Source organism: Oncorhynchus gorbuscha, linkage group LG11, assembly GCF_021184085.1.
Source record: "Oncorhynchus gorbuscha isolate QuinsamMale2020 ecotype Even-year linkage group LG11, OgorEven_v1.0, whole genome shotgun sequence".
Taxonomy (NCBI): domain Eukaryota; kingdom Metazoa; phylum Chordata; class Actinopteri; order Salmoniformes; family Salmonidae; genus Oncorhynchus; species Oncorhynchus gorbuscha.
In genome coordinates this window covers 84,770,832-84,793,168 of record NC_060183.1, presented here as the reverse complement: position 1 = coordinate 84,793,168, position 22,337 = coordinate 84,770,832, and the positions used below count along the sequence as shown (strand labels likewise).

At 41.1% G+C, this 22,337-nt stretch overlaps 1 protein-coding gene and 1 long non-coding RNA gene across 2 annotated transcripts; both read right to left on the bottom strand.

The window, feature by feature from the left end:
- Window positions 1–398: 398 nt before the first annotated feature.
- On the bottom strand, window positions 399–5,994 carry LOC123989570. Its single transcript, XR_006830571.1, has 2 exons — window positions 4,716–5,994; window positions 399–4,101 (listed from the first exon to the last, which is right to left on the bottom strand). It is a non-coding gene; the product is annotated as an uncharacterized LOC123989570 (long non-coding RNA).
- A 1,235-nt stretch (window positions 5,995–7,229) lies between these two features.
- dnajc25 (DnaJ (Hsp40) homolog, subfamily C, member 25) lies at window positions 7,230–14,946 on the bottom strand. Its single transcript, XM_046368347.1, has 4 exons — window positions 14,617–14,946; window positions 12,254–12,406; window positions 9,510–9,980; window positions 7,230–7,735 (listed from the first exon to the last, which is right to left on the bottom strand). The coding sequence occupies exons 1-4, from the start codon at window positions 14,914–14,916 to the stop codon at window positions 7,613–7,615; spliced, it is 1,047 nt and encodes a 348-aa protein (XP_046224303.1). The 5' UTR covers window positions 14,917–14,946; the 3' UTR covers window positions 7,230–7,612.
- Between the last annotated feature and the right edge of the window lie 7,391 nt (window positions 14,947–22,337).

Sequence of the window (22,337 nt, the reverse complement as noted above, 5' to 3'; positions counted from 1 at the left end):
AATTTCAAGTCTCATAGCAAAGGGTCCAAATACTTAGGTATTTGTTTTTTTTATAAATGTGCAAACATTTCTACAAAGCTGTTTTCGCTGTCATTATGGGATATTGTGTGTAGATTGATGTTTTTTTTCCATCTCCATTTTAAAATACGCTGTAATGTTTTTAAAAAATGTAGAAAAAGTCAAAGGTCTGAATATTTTCCGGAAGTAATGTAATTACCGTGTAATTACCGTGTAATTACCGTAAATCACTGCGATGATAGAAACAGCAAAGGAAAGGTTGACAAATGACCAGAACGTCAAGGGACACTATTTAGCTAAATGTTTCTATTTGACAGCAGCCCTTTAATATCGTAAAATAGCAATAGCATAGCATTAATAATAAGTGACAGACAACCGTGCAATTTTTAAAACATTTTATTTAGCTCAGGCTACTAAATTAATAAAAACGTCCTTTTCTATGTTGGAAGCATCCAGGCCAATGTTGGTCACAGCATCACATCACAGTGGACAACACAAGCGCTGCCTGAAACTGTTCATCACCCACACGTTTAACAATCATCGTATATGCAATTCATATACCCGAAATCTAACTATGCAAAACGTTTCAGCCCGTCTTTGCGGACAGCTCCACGGACGACGAAGGACTTCCGCTGGAACGCAACAGGTTTGACGCGTCTGGTTGTATCACGTGTCCAGCAGTCAAGCAATACATTCCGTTTCTGACATGTTTTTTTTTTTTTGTAATGGCATGTACCCTGACATTTAAAATATACTATACTATTATTTTAATATGTTTAGAAATAAAAATGTTTCCCTCCCCCAAATATTTCTCACCCAAACATTAGTTCCAACTAAAGTGAGAAATAGTTGAACAACACTAAATTCTTGTTGATGTTGCTAATTACTATAACATATACTACAGAGATGATTTAGCATTGAATTGTAAATGATGTGTAGCAACCACAGTCTGAGGGGCAGATTTGATTTCATCATGTTATGGTTACATGACAAACAATAAACATAGGTGGTGTATTTGGGACAAAGCCTAATTCCCTATATAGTACACTACTTTTGACCAAAGTCTTATGTGCCCTGGTATCGCAGGTCTATATGAAATAGGGTCCATGTGGGACACAGACAGAGACGGACAGTGATTTTAAACACAAGTAAAGCCAATGCAGTACCAACAAGAATCTCTGGTTTCATTTTTTTTTTTATCATTGGTTTGTGTTTTCAATCCAAACAAATCTCCACACGTACCCAACTATTCCGTAATATACCATGTTATTACAGGAGAGGTCAAATGAAGCTTGATTGGTTGGCTGTTAACATGCAACAAAGTCAATATTTAAAGTAAAGGATGGCGGTAGAACTAATTTCACAGACCCAGGACTCATTTTTACTGGGTTCTGAATACTTTGTACAATTTTGTGAACCAGTACTTTCAGTTCACATCAAATCAAATTGATTTATAAAGCCTTTCTTACATCAGCTGATATCTCAAAGTGCTGTACAGAAACCCAGCCTAAACCCCCAAACAGCAAGAAATGCAGATGTAGAAGCACGTTGGCTAGGAAAAACTCCCTAGAAAGGCCAAAACCTAGGAAGAAACCAGGCTATGTGGGGTGGCCAGTCCTCTTCTGGCTGTGCCGGGTTGTGATTCAAAATAGCCTTCCCAGGTAAGACAATTCACAGGAAGGCCAATTCCATTCTAACCCATAACAGACAAGTTTCCCAGACACAGATTAAGACAATTCCTGGATTAAGAAGCACTTTCAGTAGAGATTCCAGAAATAGGGTTTAATCTGTGTCTGACAGGATAACAGTTAGAAGCAGAGACAGACGATGAGCATCTGTAATAACAGACTACACAACCCTGCCTAACCCTTGGTGTGTCTGTCCCTAGTGGCACACTATATAGTGCACTAGATTTGACCAGAGGTGACACACTATATAGTGCACTAGATTTGACCAAAAGTGGCACACTATATAGTGCACTAGTTTTGACCAGAAGTGACACACTATATAGTGCACTAGTGTTAACCAGAAGTGACACACTATAAAGAGCACTAGATTTGACCAGAAGTGGCACACTATATAGTACACTAGATTTGACCAGAAGTGGCACACTATATAGTGCACTAGTTTTGACCAGAAGTGACGCACTTTTCCAGGGTTCCATTTAGGATACAGACTTCGTCAGTTAATTAAGAAACAAATTCTTATTTTCAATGACGGCCTAGAAACAGTGGGTTAACTGCCTGTTCAGGGGCAGAACGACAGATTTGTACCTTGTCAGCTCGGGGGTTTGAACTCGCAACCTTCCGGTTACTAGTCCAACGCTCTAACCACTAGGCTACCCTGCCGCCCCAGGGGGGTGGGACAGTAATAAGAACAGTTCCTCCACGCAGGTTTTAAATACTTCTGACTCTTTCATACCATGAGCTTTTCCCTGTAGAGCAGAAAGTTGAAAGGTCATATTATGAAAGGCGTCACAAACACCAGCAGAGGTTGGGGCTAGAAGGTTCTATCTACATATACTACATTACTACTACAGTACTCTAAATACTACAGTACTCTAATACTACCAGAGGTTGGGGCTAGAAGGTTCTATCTACATATACTACATTACTACTACAGTACTCTAAATACTACAGTACTCTAATACTACCAGAGGTTGGGGCTAGAAGGTTCTATCTACATATACTACATTACTACTACAGTACTCTAAATACTACAGTACTCTAATACTACCAGAGGTTGGGGCTAGAAGGTTCTATCTACATATACTACATTACTACTACAGTACTCTAAATACTACAGTACTCTAATACTACCAGAGGTTGGGGCTAGAAGGTTGGGGCTAGCAGAGGTTGGGGCTAGAAGGTTCTATCTACATATACTACATTACTACTACAGTACTCTAAATACTACAGTACTCTAATACTACCTAGTACTCTAAATACGATGTTCTATCTACATATACTACATAGTACTCTAAATACAATGTTCTCTACCTAGCACTCTAAATACAATGTTCTATCTACATATACTACCTAGCACTCTAAATACTATATTTTCCACATATACTACACAGTACTCTAAATACTATGTTCTCTACATATACTACATAGTACTCTAAATACAAGGTTCTATCTACATATACTACATAGTACTCTAAATACAAGGTTCTATCTACATATACTACCTAGCACTCTAAATACAATGTTCTCTATATATACTACCTAGTACTCTAAATACAATGTTCTCTACATATACTACATAGTACTCTAAATACAATATTCTATCTACATATACTACCTGGCACTCTAAATACAATGTTCTCTACCTAGTACTCTAAATACAATGTTCTCTACATATACTACCTAGTACTCTAAATACAATGTTCTCTACATATACTACCTAGTACTCTAAATACGATGTTCTCTACCTAGTACTTTAAATACGATGTTCTCTACATATACTACCTAGTACTCTAAATACAATGTTCTCTACCTAGTACTCTAAATACAATGTTCTATCTACATATACTACCTAGTACTCTAAATACAATGTTCTCTACATATACTACCTAGTACTCTAAATACGATGTTCTCTACCTAGTACTTTAAATACAATGTTCTCTACATATACTACATAGCACTCTAAATACAATGTTCTCTACATGTACTACCTAGTACTCTAAATACAATGTTCTCTACATAGTACTCTAAATACGATGTTCTCTACCTAGTACTCTAAATACAATGTTCTCTACATATACTACATAGTACTCTAAATACAATGTTCTCTACCTAGTACTCTAAATACAATGTTCTCTACATATACTACCTAGTACTCTAAATACAATGTTCTCTACATATACTACATAGTACTCTAAATACAATGTTCTCTACATATACTACCTAGCACTCTAAATACAATGTTCTCTATATATACAGTACTCTAAATACAATGTTCTCTACATATACTACCTAGTACTCTAAATACAATGTTCTCTACATATACTACCTAGTACTCTAAATACAATGTTCTCTATATATACACTACTCTAAATACAATGTTCTCTACATATACTACCTAGTACTCTAAATACAATGTTCTCTACATAGTACTCTAAATACGATGTTCTCTACATATACTACATAGTACTCTAAATACAATGTTCTCTATATATACAGTACTCTAAATACAATGTTCTCTACATATACTACATAGTACTCTAAATACAATGTTCTCTACATATACTACATAGTACTCTAAATACAATGTTCTCTACTACTCTAAATACTATGTTCTCTATATATACACTACTCTAAATACAATGTTCTCTACATATACTACATAGTACTCTAAATACAATGTTCTCTACATATACTACCTAGTACTCTAAATACATTGTTCTCTATATATACACTACTCTAAATACAATGTTTTCTACATATACTACCTAGTACTAAATACAATGTTCTCTACATATACTACATAGTACTCTAAATACAATGTTCTCTATATATATACTACTCTAAATACAATGTTCTCTACATATATACACTACTCTAAATACAATGTTCTCTACATATACTACATAGTACTCTAAATGCAATGTTCTCTACATATACTACCTAGTACTCTAAATACAATGTTCTCTATATATACACTACTCTAAATACAATGTTTTCTACATATACTACATAGTACTAAATACAATGTTCTCTACATATACTACATAGTACTCTAAATACAATGTTCTCTATATATATACTACTCTAAATACGATGTTCTCTATATATACACTACTCTAAATACAATGTTCTCTACATATACTACATAGTACTCTAAATACAATGTTCTCTACATATACTACCTAGTACTCTAAATACATTGTTCTCTATATATACACTACTCTAAATACAATGTTTTCTACATATACTACATAGTACTAAATACAATGTTCTCTACATATATAGTACTCTAAATACAATGTTTTCTATATATACTATATAGTACTCTAAATATAATGTTCTCTATATATACTAATCTAAATACAATATTCTCTACATATACTATATAGTACTCTAAATACAATGTTCTCTATATATACACTACTCTAAATACAATGTTCTCTACATATACTACATAGTACTCTAAATACTATATTTTCCACATATACTACACAGTACTCTAAATACTATGTTCTCTACATATACTACATAGTACTCTAAATACTATATTTTCCACATATACTACACAGTACTCTAAATACTTAGTACTCTAAATACTATATTTTCCACATATACTACACAGTACTCTAAATACTATGTTCTCTATATATACTACATAGTACTCTAAATACAATGTTCTCTACACACACTATGTATATAATACTCTAAATACACTAAGTATATAATACTCTAAATACACTAAGTATATAGTACTCAACATGAATTGTGGTACTCATGAATTAAGTTCCAAAGAATACAAGATTTAAAAAAATAGCCGACACCGTTCAAACCAATGAGGGTTCAGAAATTAAAAGCCAATTATCTCAGAATGATCTTTTTGCAGATAGACCCTTCTAGTCCTCAGCTCTCGATATGCTGTATAAGGCTTCAATACATCTTATTAGTTAGTTATACAGTAGTACCTTTCATCGGCTTGAAAACATCCCCAATACAATATCTATGAAAATAATTCTCCATACAAACAGGCCATATTGTCAATGGTCTGTACACCCACACACACATCAGTAGATGTATTCACAAACACTCAGGTATACAGACACAGTGCATTTGTATAACACTGTGTCTGTATATATTTCATCACAGTGCATCTGTTGTCCACTTTGATACATTACAGCCTTATTCTAAAATGTTTTGAATTACTTTTATTTCCTCAATCTACACAATGTTTAGACATTTTTGCAAATGTAGTAAAAATACAAAACCAGAAGTACCTTATTTACATAAGTATTCAGACCCTTTGCTATGAGACTCAAAAGTGAGCTCCGGTGCATTCTGTTTCCATTGATCATCCTTGAGATGTTTCTACAACTTGATTGGAGTCCACCTGTGGTAAATTCAATTGATTGGACATGATTTGGAAAGGCGCCCACCTGTCTATATAAGGTCCCACAGTTGACAGGTGCATGTCAGAGCAAAAACCAAGCCATGAATTCGAAGGAATTGTCCACGGAGCTCCGAGACAGGATTGTGTTGAGGCACAGATCTGGGGAAGGGTAGCAACACATTTCTGCAGCATTGAAGGTCCCCAAGAACACAGTGGCCTCTATCATTCTTAAAATGGAAAAAAGTCTGGAACCACCAAGACTCTTCCTCGAGCTGGCTGCCCGGCCAAACTAAGCAATCGGGGGAGAAGGGCCTTGGTCAGGGAGGTGACCAGGAACCCAATGGTCACTCTGACAGAGTTCAAGAGTTCCTCTGTGGAGACGAGAGAGCCTTCCAGAAGGACAACCATCTCTGCAGCACACCACCAATTAGGCCTTTATGATGGAAGTCCCTCCTCAGTAAAAAGGCACATGACAGCCCGCATGGAGTTTGCAAAAAGGCACCTAAAGGACTCTGACCATGAGAAACAAGATTCTCTGGTCTGATGAAACCAAGATTGAACTCTTTGGCCTGAATGCCAAGTGTCACGTCTGGAGGAAATCTGGCACCATCCCTACGGTGAAGCATGGTGGTGGCAGCATCATGCTGTGGGGATGTTTTTCAGTAGCAGGGACTGGGAGACTAGTCAGGATCGAGGCAAAGATGAACGGAGCAAAGTACAGAGATCCTTGATGGAAACCTACTCCAGAGCGCTCATGATCTCAGACTGGGGAGACGGTTCACCTTCGAACAGGACAACGACCCTAAGCACACAGACAAGACAACGCAGGAGTGGCTTCAGGACAAGCCTCTGAAAGTCCTTGAGAAGACCAGCCAGAGCCCGGACTTGAACCCGATCGAACATCCCTGGAGAGACCTGAAAATAGCTGTGCAGCGACACTCCCCATCCATCCTGACAGTTTGAGAGGATCTGCAGAGAAGAATGGGAGAAACTCCCCAAATATAGGTGTACCAAGCTTGTAGCGTCATACCCAAGAAGACTTGAGGCTGTAATCGCTGCCAAAGGTGCTTCAACAAAGTACTGAGTAAAGGGTCTGAATTCTTACGTAAATGTTTTTTAAAATTTTTAATACGGCAGGATTGTATCGAGGCACAGATCTGGGGAAGGGTAGCAACACATTTCTGCAGCATTGAAGGTCCCCAAGAACACAGTGGCCTCCATCATTCTTAAATAGAAGAAGACACTTCCTAGAGCTGGCTGCCCGGACAAACTAAGCAATCGCTTGGCCAGGCACACAAAAAATAAAAAAAATAATCTGTTTTTGCTTTGTCAATATGGGGTATTGTGTGTAGATGTAATAAATCATTTATTCCATCCATTTTAGAATAAGGCTGTAACATAACAAAATGTGGAAAAAGTCAAGGGGTCTGAATACTTTCCGAATGCCCTGTATCGGTATAACACAGCGTGTATCTGTAAGTATTGCCACAAGTCAGGTGTGATTGTCGATCGGCATTTGTTGTCAATCGTCAATAAAAGTGAGCCGTCCAGGGCCTTCATTCTTCATCCACCGTCGGTACCTCTTCCACCTGGGATCCAGAGCCATCTTCGTCTTCATCTCTTCCTCCTGTTCTTCCTTGTATACCTGTACAACAACATCATCATGCAATATAAATATACAAACACATTAATTAAAGGCACCATTATTTTTAAATGGAGATCTCTCTCTCTCTCTCTCTCTCTCTCTCTCTCTCTCTCTCTCTCTCTCTCTCTCTCTCTCTCTCTCTCTCTCTCTCTCTCTCTCTCTCTCTCTCTCTCTCTCTCTCTCTCTCTCTCTCTCTCTCTCTCTCTCTCTCTCTCTCTCTCTCTCTCTCTCTCTCTCTCTCAGATATAAACAGATATAATATATATATAAATGTTCACATACAGAATGTGTCCTGTTGTTATAACATTGTAATATCTGATGCAAAGTGTTCCACTGTTTGTGTGTGTAGTCTACTACAGCTGCTACTACTGCTACTAGTACAGCTGCTACTACTACTACTAGTACTACTACAGCTGCTACTACTACAGCTGCTACTACTACTAGTACTAGTACTACTACTACTGCTACTACTACAGCTGCTAGCTACTACTACAGCTACTGCTACTACTACTACTACTGCTACTACAGCTACTACTACTACTACTACTGCTACTACTGCTACTACTGCTACTGCTACGACAGCTACTGCTACTGCTACTACAGCTACTGCTACTACTGCTGCTACTACAGCTACTGCTACTGCTGCTACTGCTACTACAGCTACTGCTACTACTGCTGCTACTACAGCTACTGCTACTACTGCTGCTACTACAGCTACTGCTACTACTACTACAGCTGCTACTACTACTACTACTACTACAGCTGCTACTACTACTACTACTACTACTACAGCTGCTACTACTACTACTGCTGCTGCTACTACTACTACTACAGCTACTGCTACTGCTACTGCTACTACAGCTACTGCTGCTACTGCTACTACTACTACAGCTGCTGCTACTACAGCTGCTACTACTACTACAGCTGCTACTACTACAGCTGCTACTACTACTACTACTACAGCTGCTACTACTACTACTACTACAGCTGCTACTACTACTACTACTGCTACTGCTACGACAGCTACTGCTGCTACTGCTACGACAGCTACTGCTACTGCTGCTACTGCTATGACAGCTACTGCTACTGCTGCTACTACAGCTACTGCTGCTACTGCTACTACAGCTACTGCTACTGCTACTACAGCTACTGCTACTACTGCTGCTACTACAGCTACTGCTACTACTACTACAGCTGCTACTACTACAGCTGCTACTACTACTACTACTACTGCTACTGCTACTACTGCTACTACTGCTACTGCTACTACTGCTACGACTGCTACTGCTACTACTGCTACGACAGCTACTGCTACTGTTGCTACGACAGCTACTGCTACTGTTGCTACGGCAGCTACTGCTACTACAGCTACTGCAGCTGCTACTGCTACTACAGCTACTGCAGCTACTGCTGCTACTACAGCTACTGCTGCTACTGCTACTGCTGCTACAGCTAATGCTACTACAGCTACTGCTACTACAGCTACTGCTACTACAGCTACTGCTACTACTGCTACGACAGCTACGACAGCTACTGCTACTACTGCTACGACAGCTACGACAGCTACTGCTACTACTGCTGCTACTACAGCTACTGCTACTACAGCTACTGCTACTACAGCTACTGCTACTACAGCTACTGCTACTACTGCTGCTACTGCTACTACTGCTACTACAGCTACTGCTACTACTGCTACTGCTACTACAGCTACTGCTACTACTGCTACTACAGCTACTGCTGCTACTACAGCTACTACAGCAACATTACTACAGACCTCATAGTTGTCTTTGATCCAGAGCTGCCTCTCCAGTAAGGTGTCTCTCTGCTCCGCCTCCAGACTGTCGAACTGAGACTGAGACATCTTCATGTTCCTCCTGATGATGTAGAGCTTCTCCTCGTCTCCGTACTCCTCTCTGCAGATGGTGAACCTGTAGATCCACTTACAGTACCAGACCACATAGGCACACAGGCAGTAAGGGAACAGGACAATCTGACAGAGCAGGATGTCCAAGATTTTAGGCTTCTGGTAGCCTCCCTTGATGTCGATCTTGTTCTTGATGATGTCACGGATGACCTCTTCTTCCTGTTCCCGGATCTCCTCTTTGGACCGACGGTTCTTGCCCTTCTCTTTTGTCTTGTTCAGGAGACCCAGCTGCTTGGCTATCTCTGTCGCCTGGATACGGTACTTGGGGACCGTTGATAGGTAGTTGATGGCTTCAGTGTAGCTGGCCCACCAACTGTAGTACTGAAGCAGGAAAATTACAATCAGGCAGTGGTGTAAAGTAATGATGTAAAAATACTTTAAAGAACTACTTACTGTAAGTAGTTTCTGGGGTTAGCTATACTTTAATATTTATATATTATTATATATATTTTTTAAATACTTTTCACTCCATACTCTCAAAAGTACTCGTTACATTTTGAATGCTTAGCAGGACAGGAAAATGGTCCAATTCACACACTTATCAAGACACCATCCCAGGTCATCCCTACTGCCTCTGATCTGGAGGACTCACTAAACAGAGAACATCCCTGGTCATCCCTACTGCCTCTGATCTGGAGGACTCACTAAACAGAGAACATCCCTGGTCATCCCTACTGCCTCTGATCTGGCAGAGTCACTAAACAGAGAACATCCCTGGTCATCCCTACTGCCTCTGATCTGGAGGACTCACTAAACAGAGAACATCCCTGGTCATCCCTACTGTCTCTGATCTGGAGGACTCGCTAAACAGAGAACATCCCTGGTCATCCCTACTGCCTCTGATCTGGAGGACTCGCTAAACAGAGAACATCCCTGGTCATCCCTACTGTCTCTGATCTGGAGGACTCACTAAACAGAGAACATCCCTGGTCATCCCTACTGCCTCTGATCTGGAGGACTCACTAAACAGAGAACATCCCTGGTCATCCCTACTGCCTCTGATCTGGAGGACTCACTAAACAGAGAACATCCCTGGTCATCCCTACTGTCTCTGATCTGGAGGACTCACTAAACAGAGAACATCCCTGGTCATCCCTACTGCCTCTGATCTGGAGGACTCGCTAAACAGAGAACATCCCTGGTCATCCCTACTGTCTCTGATCTGGAGGACTCACTAAACAGAGAAACATCCCTGGTCATCCCTACTGCCTCTGATCTGGAGGACTCACTAAACAGAGAACATCCCTGGTCATCCCTACTGCCTCTGATCTGGAGGACTCACTAAACAGAGAACATCCCAGGTCAACTGATCTGGAGGACTCACTAAACAGAGAACATCCCTGGTCATCCCTACTGTCTCTGATCTGGAGGACTCACTAAACAGAGAACATCCCTGGTCATCCCTACTGTCTCTGATCTGGAGGACTCACTAAACAGAGAACATCCCTGGTCATCCCTACTGCCTCTGATCTGGAGGACTCACTAAACAGAGAACATCCCTGGTCATCCCTACTGCCTCTGATCTGGAGGACTCACTAAACAGAGAACATCCCTGGTCATCCCTACTGTCTCTGATCTGGAGGACTCACTAAACAGAGAACATCCCTGGTCATCCCTACTGCCTCTGATCTGGAGGACTCGCTAAACAGAGAACATCCCTGGTCATCCCTACTGTCTCTGATCTGGAGGACTCACTAAACAGAGAAACATCCCTGGTCATCCCTACTGCCTCTGATCTGGAGGACTCACTAAACAGAGAACATCCCTGGTCATCCCTACTGCCTCTGATCTGGAGGACTCACTAAACAGAGAACATCCCAGGTCATCCCTACTGCCTCTGATCTGGAGGACTCACTAAACAGAGAACATCCCTGGTCATCCCTACTGTCTCTGATCTGGAGGACTCACTAAACAGAGAACATCCCTGGTCCATCCCTACAGCCTCTGACCTGATGGACTCACTAAACACACGATTAGTTTGTAAATGATTTCTGAGTGTGACCCTGGCTATCCGTAAATAAATAAAAACAAGAAAATGGTGCCGTTTGGTTTGCTTAAAATAAGGAATTGGAAATTATTTATACTTTTGATACTTAATGATATTTTAACAATTACATATACCTTTGATACTCAAGTAGATTTAAAACAAAATACTTTTAGACTTTTACTGAAGTAGTATTTTACTGGGTGACTGTCATTTTCTATTCAGGTATCTTTACTTTTACTCAAGTAGTATTTTAGTATGACAGTTGGGTACTTTTTTCACCACTGCAGTCTGCATAGTTATTCTGTAGCCTAAACAGTTTCCACTGAAAAACAGAAATGACATTTAGAGAGTTCAGAGAGTGCATCTCACTAGCTGGGGAGGAAATGGGTTCCTATGGGTCTATCAGAACCGTTCTGATTATTCACACACTGCTATGTACCAAACGGTGCGATTCCTAACCTTACATTGTCCAAACGGTACCATTCGTAACCTCCAAAAACTGTGACTTTCTACTGCTCATGATTGGTAGTAAGAAAACACACACTGTGTCCCAAATGCTACCCTGTTCCCTTTATAGTGCACTATACGAGTATGTGTATGATCCTACCTGGAAGATGGATATAGCAACCACGGTGACCAGAATGACAATCCGTACGTCCACTTTGGGCGCCAGTCGTCTCCTGTAGTAGGTGTAGTAGTGGCTGTAGTACTCTTCAGGGTGGTCCAGCATGTAGTCGTAGTCTCTACGGGAGTCCTCATCCTGAGACACAGGAGGAAATGACCCTTATAACACTATTATGACGACTAGCTAATTGCTATTGGCCATGTACTAAGGTACAAGAAGATATCTCCGTATCAGAATGATTGAGAGCTGTATGTACACTACCAATCAAAAGTTTGGACACACCTACTCATTCAAGGTTTTTTTAAACTATTTTCTATGTTGAAGAATAATAGTGAAGACATCAGAACTATGAAATAACACATTTGTAGTAACCAAAAAAACAAAAAAGGTGTTAAACTAATCACAATATATTTTCTATTTTTGATTCTTCAAAGTAGCCACCCTTTGACTTGATGACAGCTTTGCAGACTCTTGGCATTCTCTCAACCAGCTTCATGAGGAATGCTTTTCCAACAGTCTTGAAGGAGTTCCCACATATGCTGAGCACTTGTTGGCTGCTTTTCCTTCACTCTGCGGTACAATTCATCCCAAACTATCACAATTGGGTTGAGGCCGGGTGTTTGTGGAGGCCAGGTCATCTGATGCAGCACTCCATCACTCTCCTTCTTGGTCAAATAGACCTTACACAGACTGGGTGTGTTGGGGCAATGTCCTGTTGAAAAACAAATAATGGTTCCACTAAGCCCAAACCAAATGGGATGGCGTAACACTGCAGAATGCTGTGGTAGACATGCTGGTTAAGTGTGCCTTAATCTAAATAAATCACAGACAGTGTCACCATCTCTTCGGTATACCACCCCTACCTTGTCACAACACAACTGATTGGCTCAAACGCATTAAGGAAAGAAATTCCACAACTTTTAACAAGGCACACCTGTTAATTGAAATGCATTCCAGGCGACTACCTCATGAAGCTGGTTGAGAGAATACCAAGCCCGTGCAAAGCTGTCATCAAGGCAAAGGGTAGCTATTTTGAAGAATCTCAAATATGAAATATATTTTGATTTGCATACTTTTTTTGGTTACTACATGATTTCATAGTTTTGATGTCTTAACTATTATTCTACAATGTAGAAAATAGTAAAAAAAAAGAAAGAAAAACCCTGGAATGTTCTAAAAGTTCTGCCTGGTACTGTACTGTAAGTTCTGCCTGGTACTGAACAGGCAGTTAACCCACTGTTCCCAGGCCGTCATTGAAAATAAGAATATGTTCTTAACTGACTTGCCTGGTTAAATAAAGGTTAAAAAATATATATAAAAAAAATGTATCAAGCCTATCAGAGTTGGAGTGCAGTTCTGCCTTTAAGATAACAGTTCTCTCCGATAACTGGTATTAAAACAGTCTTGCATGCCACTGTGTAAAAGGCTTTTTCCGCCTTGCCCTCTCATAACGCCTCCGTGTGATCGACAGCGTCATTGCACTTTGGTTCACCAGAAGTACATTCATTTCCAATGGAACGCAGCGTTTGCCTTGCAGAGGCAGCGCGTTCTGTGTGGTTCATACGTTGGATTCATCGAACGTATGCGTCAAAACTGTATGCGTGGACGGTTTGGCAGAAATGTTATAAAGGTAAATGTTAAAACATTTTCGAACACCTATCCAGATGATGCTGCGTACTATTTTCCGCAATAACACCGTAGTGGTTATCGAGGCCAAGGACACACACACAAAAAAACTGTTCGTTTTTTTATTTATTTAAAGGTCGAGGATCCAACTTTTCTGGACGCGGCTTATCGGCGGTGCAAAATAGGCCATAGGAACTTTTTTTAAATACCTACCACTTCTTTCTGAAAGGACCCTCTCCCAATCCTCACGCGTCAGCGTAAACTCACTATTAGGTGGAGTGGTAAGCATGAACTTTGCCTCATCTGACAAAACGCATGTCAGTGGATCCTCTCTGATTAGATACTTGATCATCTGATTCAGAGATGACCATGTCAACCTCCAGATACATACTGCTCATCTGAACCACTACAACAACTTTTCCCAACATCTTGGGTGTCTGAGATTTGATCGGGCTGCCCCTACCTGCATGTGAAGGGAAACAAATCATCCCAATGATAACTTGTTCAGGTTTATTCATAACACAGTCATTTACAGTATTTGTACACTAGAAGGCAAAACGATCAAATTGACTGAAGGACTTTTTTTTTGACGGAGTTGAGAAAAGTGCCACATTGACATACAACATAAATTACCGGTAAACTACCTGACCGGAGAAGCAGCGTTTTACTTTGAAAATATTATCTGAAACGAATCAAAATGTCAGGTTTCTACACTTTACCTTCAACGTTTCATATGCAGTCGCAATGAGCAGAAATTTTTGATGAGCACTTTCTCTTGTCTCGCCTGCAAGACTTGAGAATCTGTCCGGGTGATACTTTCTGGCGATCTGTCTGTAAGCCCGGGCGATGTCCGCTTTAACCGCGTCCCTCGATACTCCGAGAACATCGTAACAAATCTGGGTGCCACAATACAGTCCCTCGATAAGCGCCGTGGCAGACGGTACGAAAACCACCACCACGATGAATATAATGCCTATCCATTGACCACAGTGTCGACCATACTCAGTGAGTGCAGCCATTTTCACCACTTGATGAGTCGCAGAATTTGATCCACGTCTCGTCAGCAACATAAAAAAATAAAACAAATACTTCCGGGTTACGGATTTCGGAAACGCCCCCCCCCCAAAAATTCCACACGTAGTGGTAGAAAGGTGTCAATAATCTTTATTTATTAATGATATATGACAAATAATTGTCTAAACATGAATAATGATTCATATGTGTTAATATTTAAGTTACATTACATGTGGGTTTTAAAACATGTTCCAATGCAAATTACTGTATATGGAATAGAGCAAGAACTATTGTAGTTTGGGAAAACTCCGTTGGGTCTGTAGAATGTGTATATGGTGTCATTTCATGGGGCTCTGAATAATATGGAGTGTTACTGGCCTTTAACTGTGGTCAAACTGCTTAAAATGGGGTGCCTATCCATGGTCCTGAAGTCAATACCTCTATATATAATATGGAGTGTTGCTGGCCTTTCACTGTGGTCAAACTGCTTAAAATGGGGTGCCTATCCATGGTCCTGAAGTCAATACCGCTATATATAATATGGAGTGTTACTGGCCTTTAACTGTGGTCAAACTGCTTAAAATGGGGTGCCTATCCATGGTCCTGAAGTCAATACCTCTATATATAATATGGAGTGTTGCTGGCCTTTCACTGTGGTCAAACTGCTTAAAATGGGGTGCCTATCCATGGTCCTGAAGTCAATACCTCTATATATAATATGGAGTGTTGCTGGCCTTTCACTGTGGTCAAACTGCTTAAAATGGGGTGCCTATCCATGGTCCTGAAGTCAATACCTCTATATATAATATGGAGTGTTGCTGGCCTTTCACTGTGGTCAAACTGCTTAAAATGGGGTGCCTATCCATGGTCCTGAAGTCAATACCTCTATATATAATATGGAGTGTTGCTGGCCTTTCACTGTGGTCAAACTGCTTAAAATGGGGTGCCTATCCATGGTCCTGAAGTCAATACCACTATATATAATATGGAGTGTTGCTGGCCTTTCACTGTGGTCAAACTGCTTAAAATGGGGTGCCTATCCATGGTCCTGAAGTCAATACCTCTATATACATTCAACTATCCATGGTCCTAACCTCATTGCAACTCCCCTCCAAGTCTCCGACCACTACCTTGTATCCTTTTCCCTCTCGCTCTCATCCAACACCTCCCACACTGCCCCTACTCGGATGGTATCGCGCCGTCCCAACCTTCGCTCTCTCTCCCCCGCTACTCTCTCCTCTTCCATCCTATCATCTCTTCCCTCCGCTCAAACCTTCTCCCACCTATCTCCTGATTCTGCCTCCTCAACCCTCCTCTCCTCCCTCTCTGCATCCCTTGACTCTCTATGTCCCCTATCCTCCAGGCCGGCTCGGTCCTCCCCTCCCGCTCCGTGGCTCGATGACTCATTGCGAGCTCACAGAACAGGGCTCCGGGCAGCCGAGCGGAAATGGAGGAAAACTCGCCTCCCTGCGAACCTGGCATCCTTTCACTCCCTCCTCTCTACATTTTCCTCCTCTGTCTCTGCTGCTAAAGCCACTTTCTACCACGCTAAATTCCAAGCATCTGCCTCTAACCCTAGGAAGCTCTTTGCCACCTTCTCCTCCCTCCTGAATCCTCCTCCCCCTCCCCCCTCCTCCCTCTCTGCAGATGACTTCGTCAACCATTTTGAAAAGAAGGTCGACGACATCCGATCCTCGTTTGCTAAGTCAAACGACACCGCTGGTTCTGCTCACACTGCCCTACCCTGTGCTCTGACCTCTTTCTCCCTCTCTCTCCAGGTGAAATCTCGCGTCTTGTGACGGCCGGCCGCCCAACAACCTGCCCGCTTGACCCTATCCCCTCCTCTCTTCTCCAGACCATTTCCGGAGACCTTCTCCCTTACCTCACCTCGCTCATCAACTCATCCCTGACCGCTGGCTACGTCCCTTCCGTCTTCAAGAGAGCGAGAGTTGCACCCCTTCTGAAAAAACCTACACTCGATCCCTCCGATGTCAACAATTACAGACCAGTATCCCTTCTTTCTTTTCTCTCCAAAACTCTTGAACGTGCCGTCCTTGGCCAGCTCTCCCGCTATCTCTCTCTGAATGACCTTCTTGATCCAAATCAGTCAGGTTTCAAGACTAGTCATTCAACTGAGACTGCTCTCCTCTGTATCACGGAGGCGCTCCGCACTGCTAAAGCTAACTCTCTCTCCTCTGCTCTCATCCTTCTAGATCTATCGGCTGCCTTCGATACTGTGAACCATCAGATCCTCCTCTCCACCCTCTCCGAGTTGGGCATCTCCGGCGCGGCCCACGCTTGGATTGCGTCCTACCTGACAGGTCGCTCCTACCAGGTGGCGTGGCGAGAATCTGTCTCCTCACCACGCGCTCTCACCACTGGTGTCCCCAGGGCTCTGTTCTTGGCCCTCTCCTATTCTCGCTATACACCAAGTCACTTGGCTCTGTCATAACCTCACATGGTCTCTCTTATCATTGCTATGCAGACGACACACAATTAATCTTCTCCTTTCCCCCTTCTGATGACCAGGTGGCGAATCGCATCTCTGCATGTCTGGCAGACATATCAGTGTGGATGACTGATCACCACCTCAAGCTGAACCTCGGCAAGACGGAGCTGCTCTTCCTCCCGGGGAAGGACTGCCCGTTCCATGATCTCGCCATCACGGTTGACAACTCCATTGTGTCCTCCTCCCAGAGCGCCAAGAACCTTGGCGTGATCCTGGACAACACCCTGTCGTTCTCAACCAACATCAAGGCGGTGGCCCGTTCCTGTAGGTTCATGCTCTACAACATCCGTAGAGTACGACCCTGCCTCACACAGGAAGCGGCGCAGGTCCTAATCCAGGCACTTGTCATCTCCCGTCTGGATTACTGCAACTCGCTGTTGGCTGGGCTCCCTGCCTGTGCCATTAAACCCCTTCAACTCATCCAGAACGCCGCAGCCCGTCTGGTGTTCAACCTTCCCAAGTTCTCTCACGTCACCCCGCTCCTCCGTTCTCTCCACTGCCATGGTCTTGTAGCATCCGCTACAAGACCATGGTGCTTGCCTACGGAGCTGTGAGGGGAACGGCACCTCAGTACCTCCAGGCTCTGATCAGGCCCTACACCCAAACAAGGGCACTGCGTTCATCCACCTCTGGCCTGCTCGCCTCCCTACCACTGAGGAAGTACAGCTCCCGCTCAGCCCAGTCAAAACTGTTCGCTGCCCTGGCCCCCCAATGGTGGAACAAACTCCCTCACGACGCCAGGACAGCGGAGTCAATCACCACCTTCCGGAGACACCTGAAACCCCACCTCTTTAAGGAATACCTAGGATAGGATAAGTAATCCCTCTCACCCCCCCCCCCTTAAGTTTTAGATGCACTATTGTAAAGTGACTGTTCCACTGGATGTCATAAGGTGAATGCACCAATTTGTAAGTCGCTCTGGATAAGAGCGTCTGCTAAATGATGTAAATGTAATGTAAATGTCCTGAAGTCAATACCACTACAGTCACCACTACAGTCACCACTACAGTCACTAGTAACCACTACAGTCACCACTACAGTCCCTAGTCACCACTACAGTCACTAGTCACCACTACAGTCACCATTACAGTCACCATTACAGTCACCGCTACAGTCACCATTACAGTCACCGCTACAGTCACTAGTCACCACTACAGTCACTAGTCACCACTACAGTCACCACTACAGTCACTAGTCACCACTACAGTCACCACTACAGTCACTAGTCACCACTACAGTCACTAGTCACCACTACAGTCACCACTACAGTCACTAGTCACCACTACAGTCACTAGTCACCACTTTATTATTATATATATTACAGTCACTAGTCACCACTACAGTCACCACTACAGTCACTAGTCACCACTACAGTCACCACTACAGTCACTAGTCACCACTACAGTCACTAATCACCACTACAGTCCCCACTACAGTCACTAGTCACCACTACAGTCACCACTACAGTCCCTAGTCACCACTACAGTCACTAGTCACCACTACAGTCACTAGTCACCACTACAGTCACTAGTCACCACTACAGTCCCCAATTTATAAAATACAAATTAATGTTTTAACACACTTTATGGTACATTAATTAGTTTCAATCCCTCATCAAATGAATCCATTCAATTAGTGATGGGCACCGAAATGGAAAATCTATACACATATCAGTTGCATTTTACCATTCCATATTGATAACATATAGTTTTGTAGAAAATACATTGCAACTGTGTAAATGTTCACTTTCCTGAACCAGACGACTGCTTTTAATACAACTTGAAGCTCCATCAGCAGACAATTAAGTATGCTAAGCAGACTGTTATACTGTTTGTTTATCGTATATGCTAAGCAGACTGTTATACTGTTTGTTTGTTTATCGTATATGCTAAGCAGACTGTTATACTGTTTGTTTGTTTATCGTATATGCTAAGCAGACTGTTATACTGTTTGTTTATCGTATGCTAAGCAGACTGTTATACTGTTTGTTTATCGTATGCTAAGCAGACTGTTATACTGTTTGTTTATCGTATATGCTAAGCAGACTGTTATACTGTTTGTTTATCGTATATGCTAAGCAGACTGTTATACTGTTTGTTTATCGTATATGCTAAGCAGACTGTTATACTGTTTGTTTGTTTATCGTATATGCTAAGCAGACTGTTATACTGTTTGTTTGTTTATCGTATATGCTAAGCAGACTGTTTTACTGTTTGTTTGTTTATCGTATATGCTAAGCAGACTGTTATACTGTTTGTTTATCGTATGCTAAGCAGACTGTTATACTGTTTGTTTGTTTATCGTATATGCTAAGCAGACTGTTTTACTGTTTGTTTGTTTATCGTATATGCTAAGCAGACTGTTATACTGTTTGTTTATCGTATGCTAAGCAGACTGTTATACTGTTTGTTTATCGTATGCTAAGCAGACTGTTATACTGTTTGTTTATCGTATATGCTAAGCAGACTGTTATACTGTTTGTTTATCGTATATGCTAAGCAGACTGTTATACTGTTTGTTTATCGTATATGCTAAGCAGACTGTTATACTGTTTGTTTGTTTATCGTATATGCTAAGCAGACTGTTATACTGTTTGTTTGTTTATCGTATATGCTAAGCAGCCTGTTATACTGTTTGTTTATCGTATATGCTAAGCAGACTGTTATACTGTTTGTTTGTTTATCGTATATGCTAAGCAGACTGTTATACTGTTTGTTTATCGTATATGCTAAGCAGACTGTTATACTGTTTGTTTATCGTATATGCTAAGCAGACTGTTATACTGTTTGTTTATCGTATATGCTAAGCAGACTGTTATACTGTTTGTTTATCGTATATGCTAAGCAGACTGTTATACTGTTTGTTTATCGTATATGCTAAGCAGACTGTTTTACTGTTTGTTTGTTTATCGTATATGCTAAGCAGCCTGTTTTACTGTTTGTTTGTTTATCGTATATGCTAAGCAGACTGTTTTACTGTTTGTTTATCGTATATGCTAAGCAGCCTGTTTTACTGTTTGTTTGTTTATCGTATATGCTAAGCAGACTGTTATACTGTTTGTTTATCGTATATGCTAAGCAGACTGTTTTACTGTTTGTTTGTTTATCGTATATGCTAAGCAGACTGTTTTACTGTTTGTTTGTTTATCGTATATGCTAAGCAGACTGTTATACTGTTTGTTTATCGTATATGCTAAGCAGACTGTTATACTGTTTGTTTATCGTATATGCTAAGCAGACTGTTATACTGTTTGTTTATCGTATATGCTAAGCAGACTGTTTTACTGTTTGTTTGTTTATCGTATATGCTAAGCAGACTGTTATACTGTTTGTTTATCGTATATGCTAAGCAGACTGTTTTACTGTTTGTTTGTTTATTGTATATGCTAAGCAGCCTGTTTTACTGTTTGTTTGTTTATCGTATGCTAAGCAGCCTGTTTTACTGTTTGTTTGTTTATCGTATATGCTAAGCAGACTGTTATACTGTTTGTTTGTTTATCGTATATGCTAAGCAGACTGTTATACTGTTTGTTTATCGTATATGCTAAGCAGCCTGTTTTACTGTTTGTTTATCGTATGCTAAGCAGCCTGTTTTACTGTTTGTTTGTTTATCGTATGCTAAGCAGCCTGTTTTACTGTTTGTTTGTTTATCGTATGCTAAGCAGCCTGTTTTACTGTTTGTTTATCGTATGCTAAGCAGCCTGTTATACTGTTTGTTTATCGTATATGCTAAGCAGACTGTTTTACTGTTTGTTTGTTTATTGTATATGCTAAGCAGCCTGTTTTACTGTTTGTTTGTTTATCGTATGCTAAGCAGCCTGTTTTACTGTTTGTTTGTTTATCGTATATGCTAAGCAGACTGTTATACTGTTTGTTTGTTTATCGTATATGCTAAGCAGACTGTTATACTGTTTGTTTATCGTATATGCTAAGCAGCCTGTTTTACTGTTTGTTTATCGTATGCTAAGCAGCCTGTTTTACTGTTTGTTTGTTTATCGTATGCTAAGCAGACTGTTTTACTGTTTGTTTGTTTATCGTATATGCTAAGCAGCCTGTTTTACTGTTTGTTTATCGTATGCTAAGCAGCCTGTTTTACTGTTTGTTTGTTTATCGTATGCTAAGCAGCCTGTTTTACTGTTTGTTTATCGTATGCTAAGCAGCCTGTTAGAAGGTCTGTGAGAGGGCTCTGTGCCTGCAGATACAGTCATGTGCTTTACAGAATAGTGTATGTCAACCGGAAGAATAAAGCAATAGCACAATACGCCTTGATCATATCGATATCAAACAATATCAATATCATATAGAATTATCTATATTAGTGCCCTCCACTATATGAAATAAATAACACATTTATATTTAAATATATAGTGAACAAAAATATAAACGTGACATGTAAAGTGTTGGTCCCATGATTCATGAGATGAAATAAAAGATCACAGACATTTTCCAAGCTTACTTCTCTCAAATTAGTTTACATCTGTTAGTGAGCTTTTCTCCTTTGCCAAGATAATCCATCAACCTGACAGGTGTGGCATATCAAGAAGCTGATTAAACAACACGATCATTACACAGGTGCACCTTGTGCTGGAGACAATAGAATGTGCAGTTTTGTCACACAACCCAATGCCACAGATGTCTCATGTTTTGAGGGAGCATGCAATTGGCATGCTGACTGCAGGAATGTCCACCAGAGTTGTTTCCAGATAATTTAATGTTCATTTCTCTACCATAAGCCGCCTACAATGTTGTTTTAGAGAAGTACGTCTAACCGGGCCTCATAACCACAAACCACGTGTAACCACGCGAGCCCAGGACCTCCACAACCTGCGGGATAGTCCGACACCAGCCTCCCGGACAGCTGATGAAACTGAGTATTTCTGTCTGTAATAAAGCCCTTTTTTGGGGGAAAAACTCATTC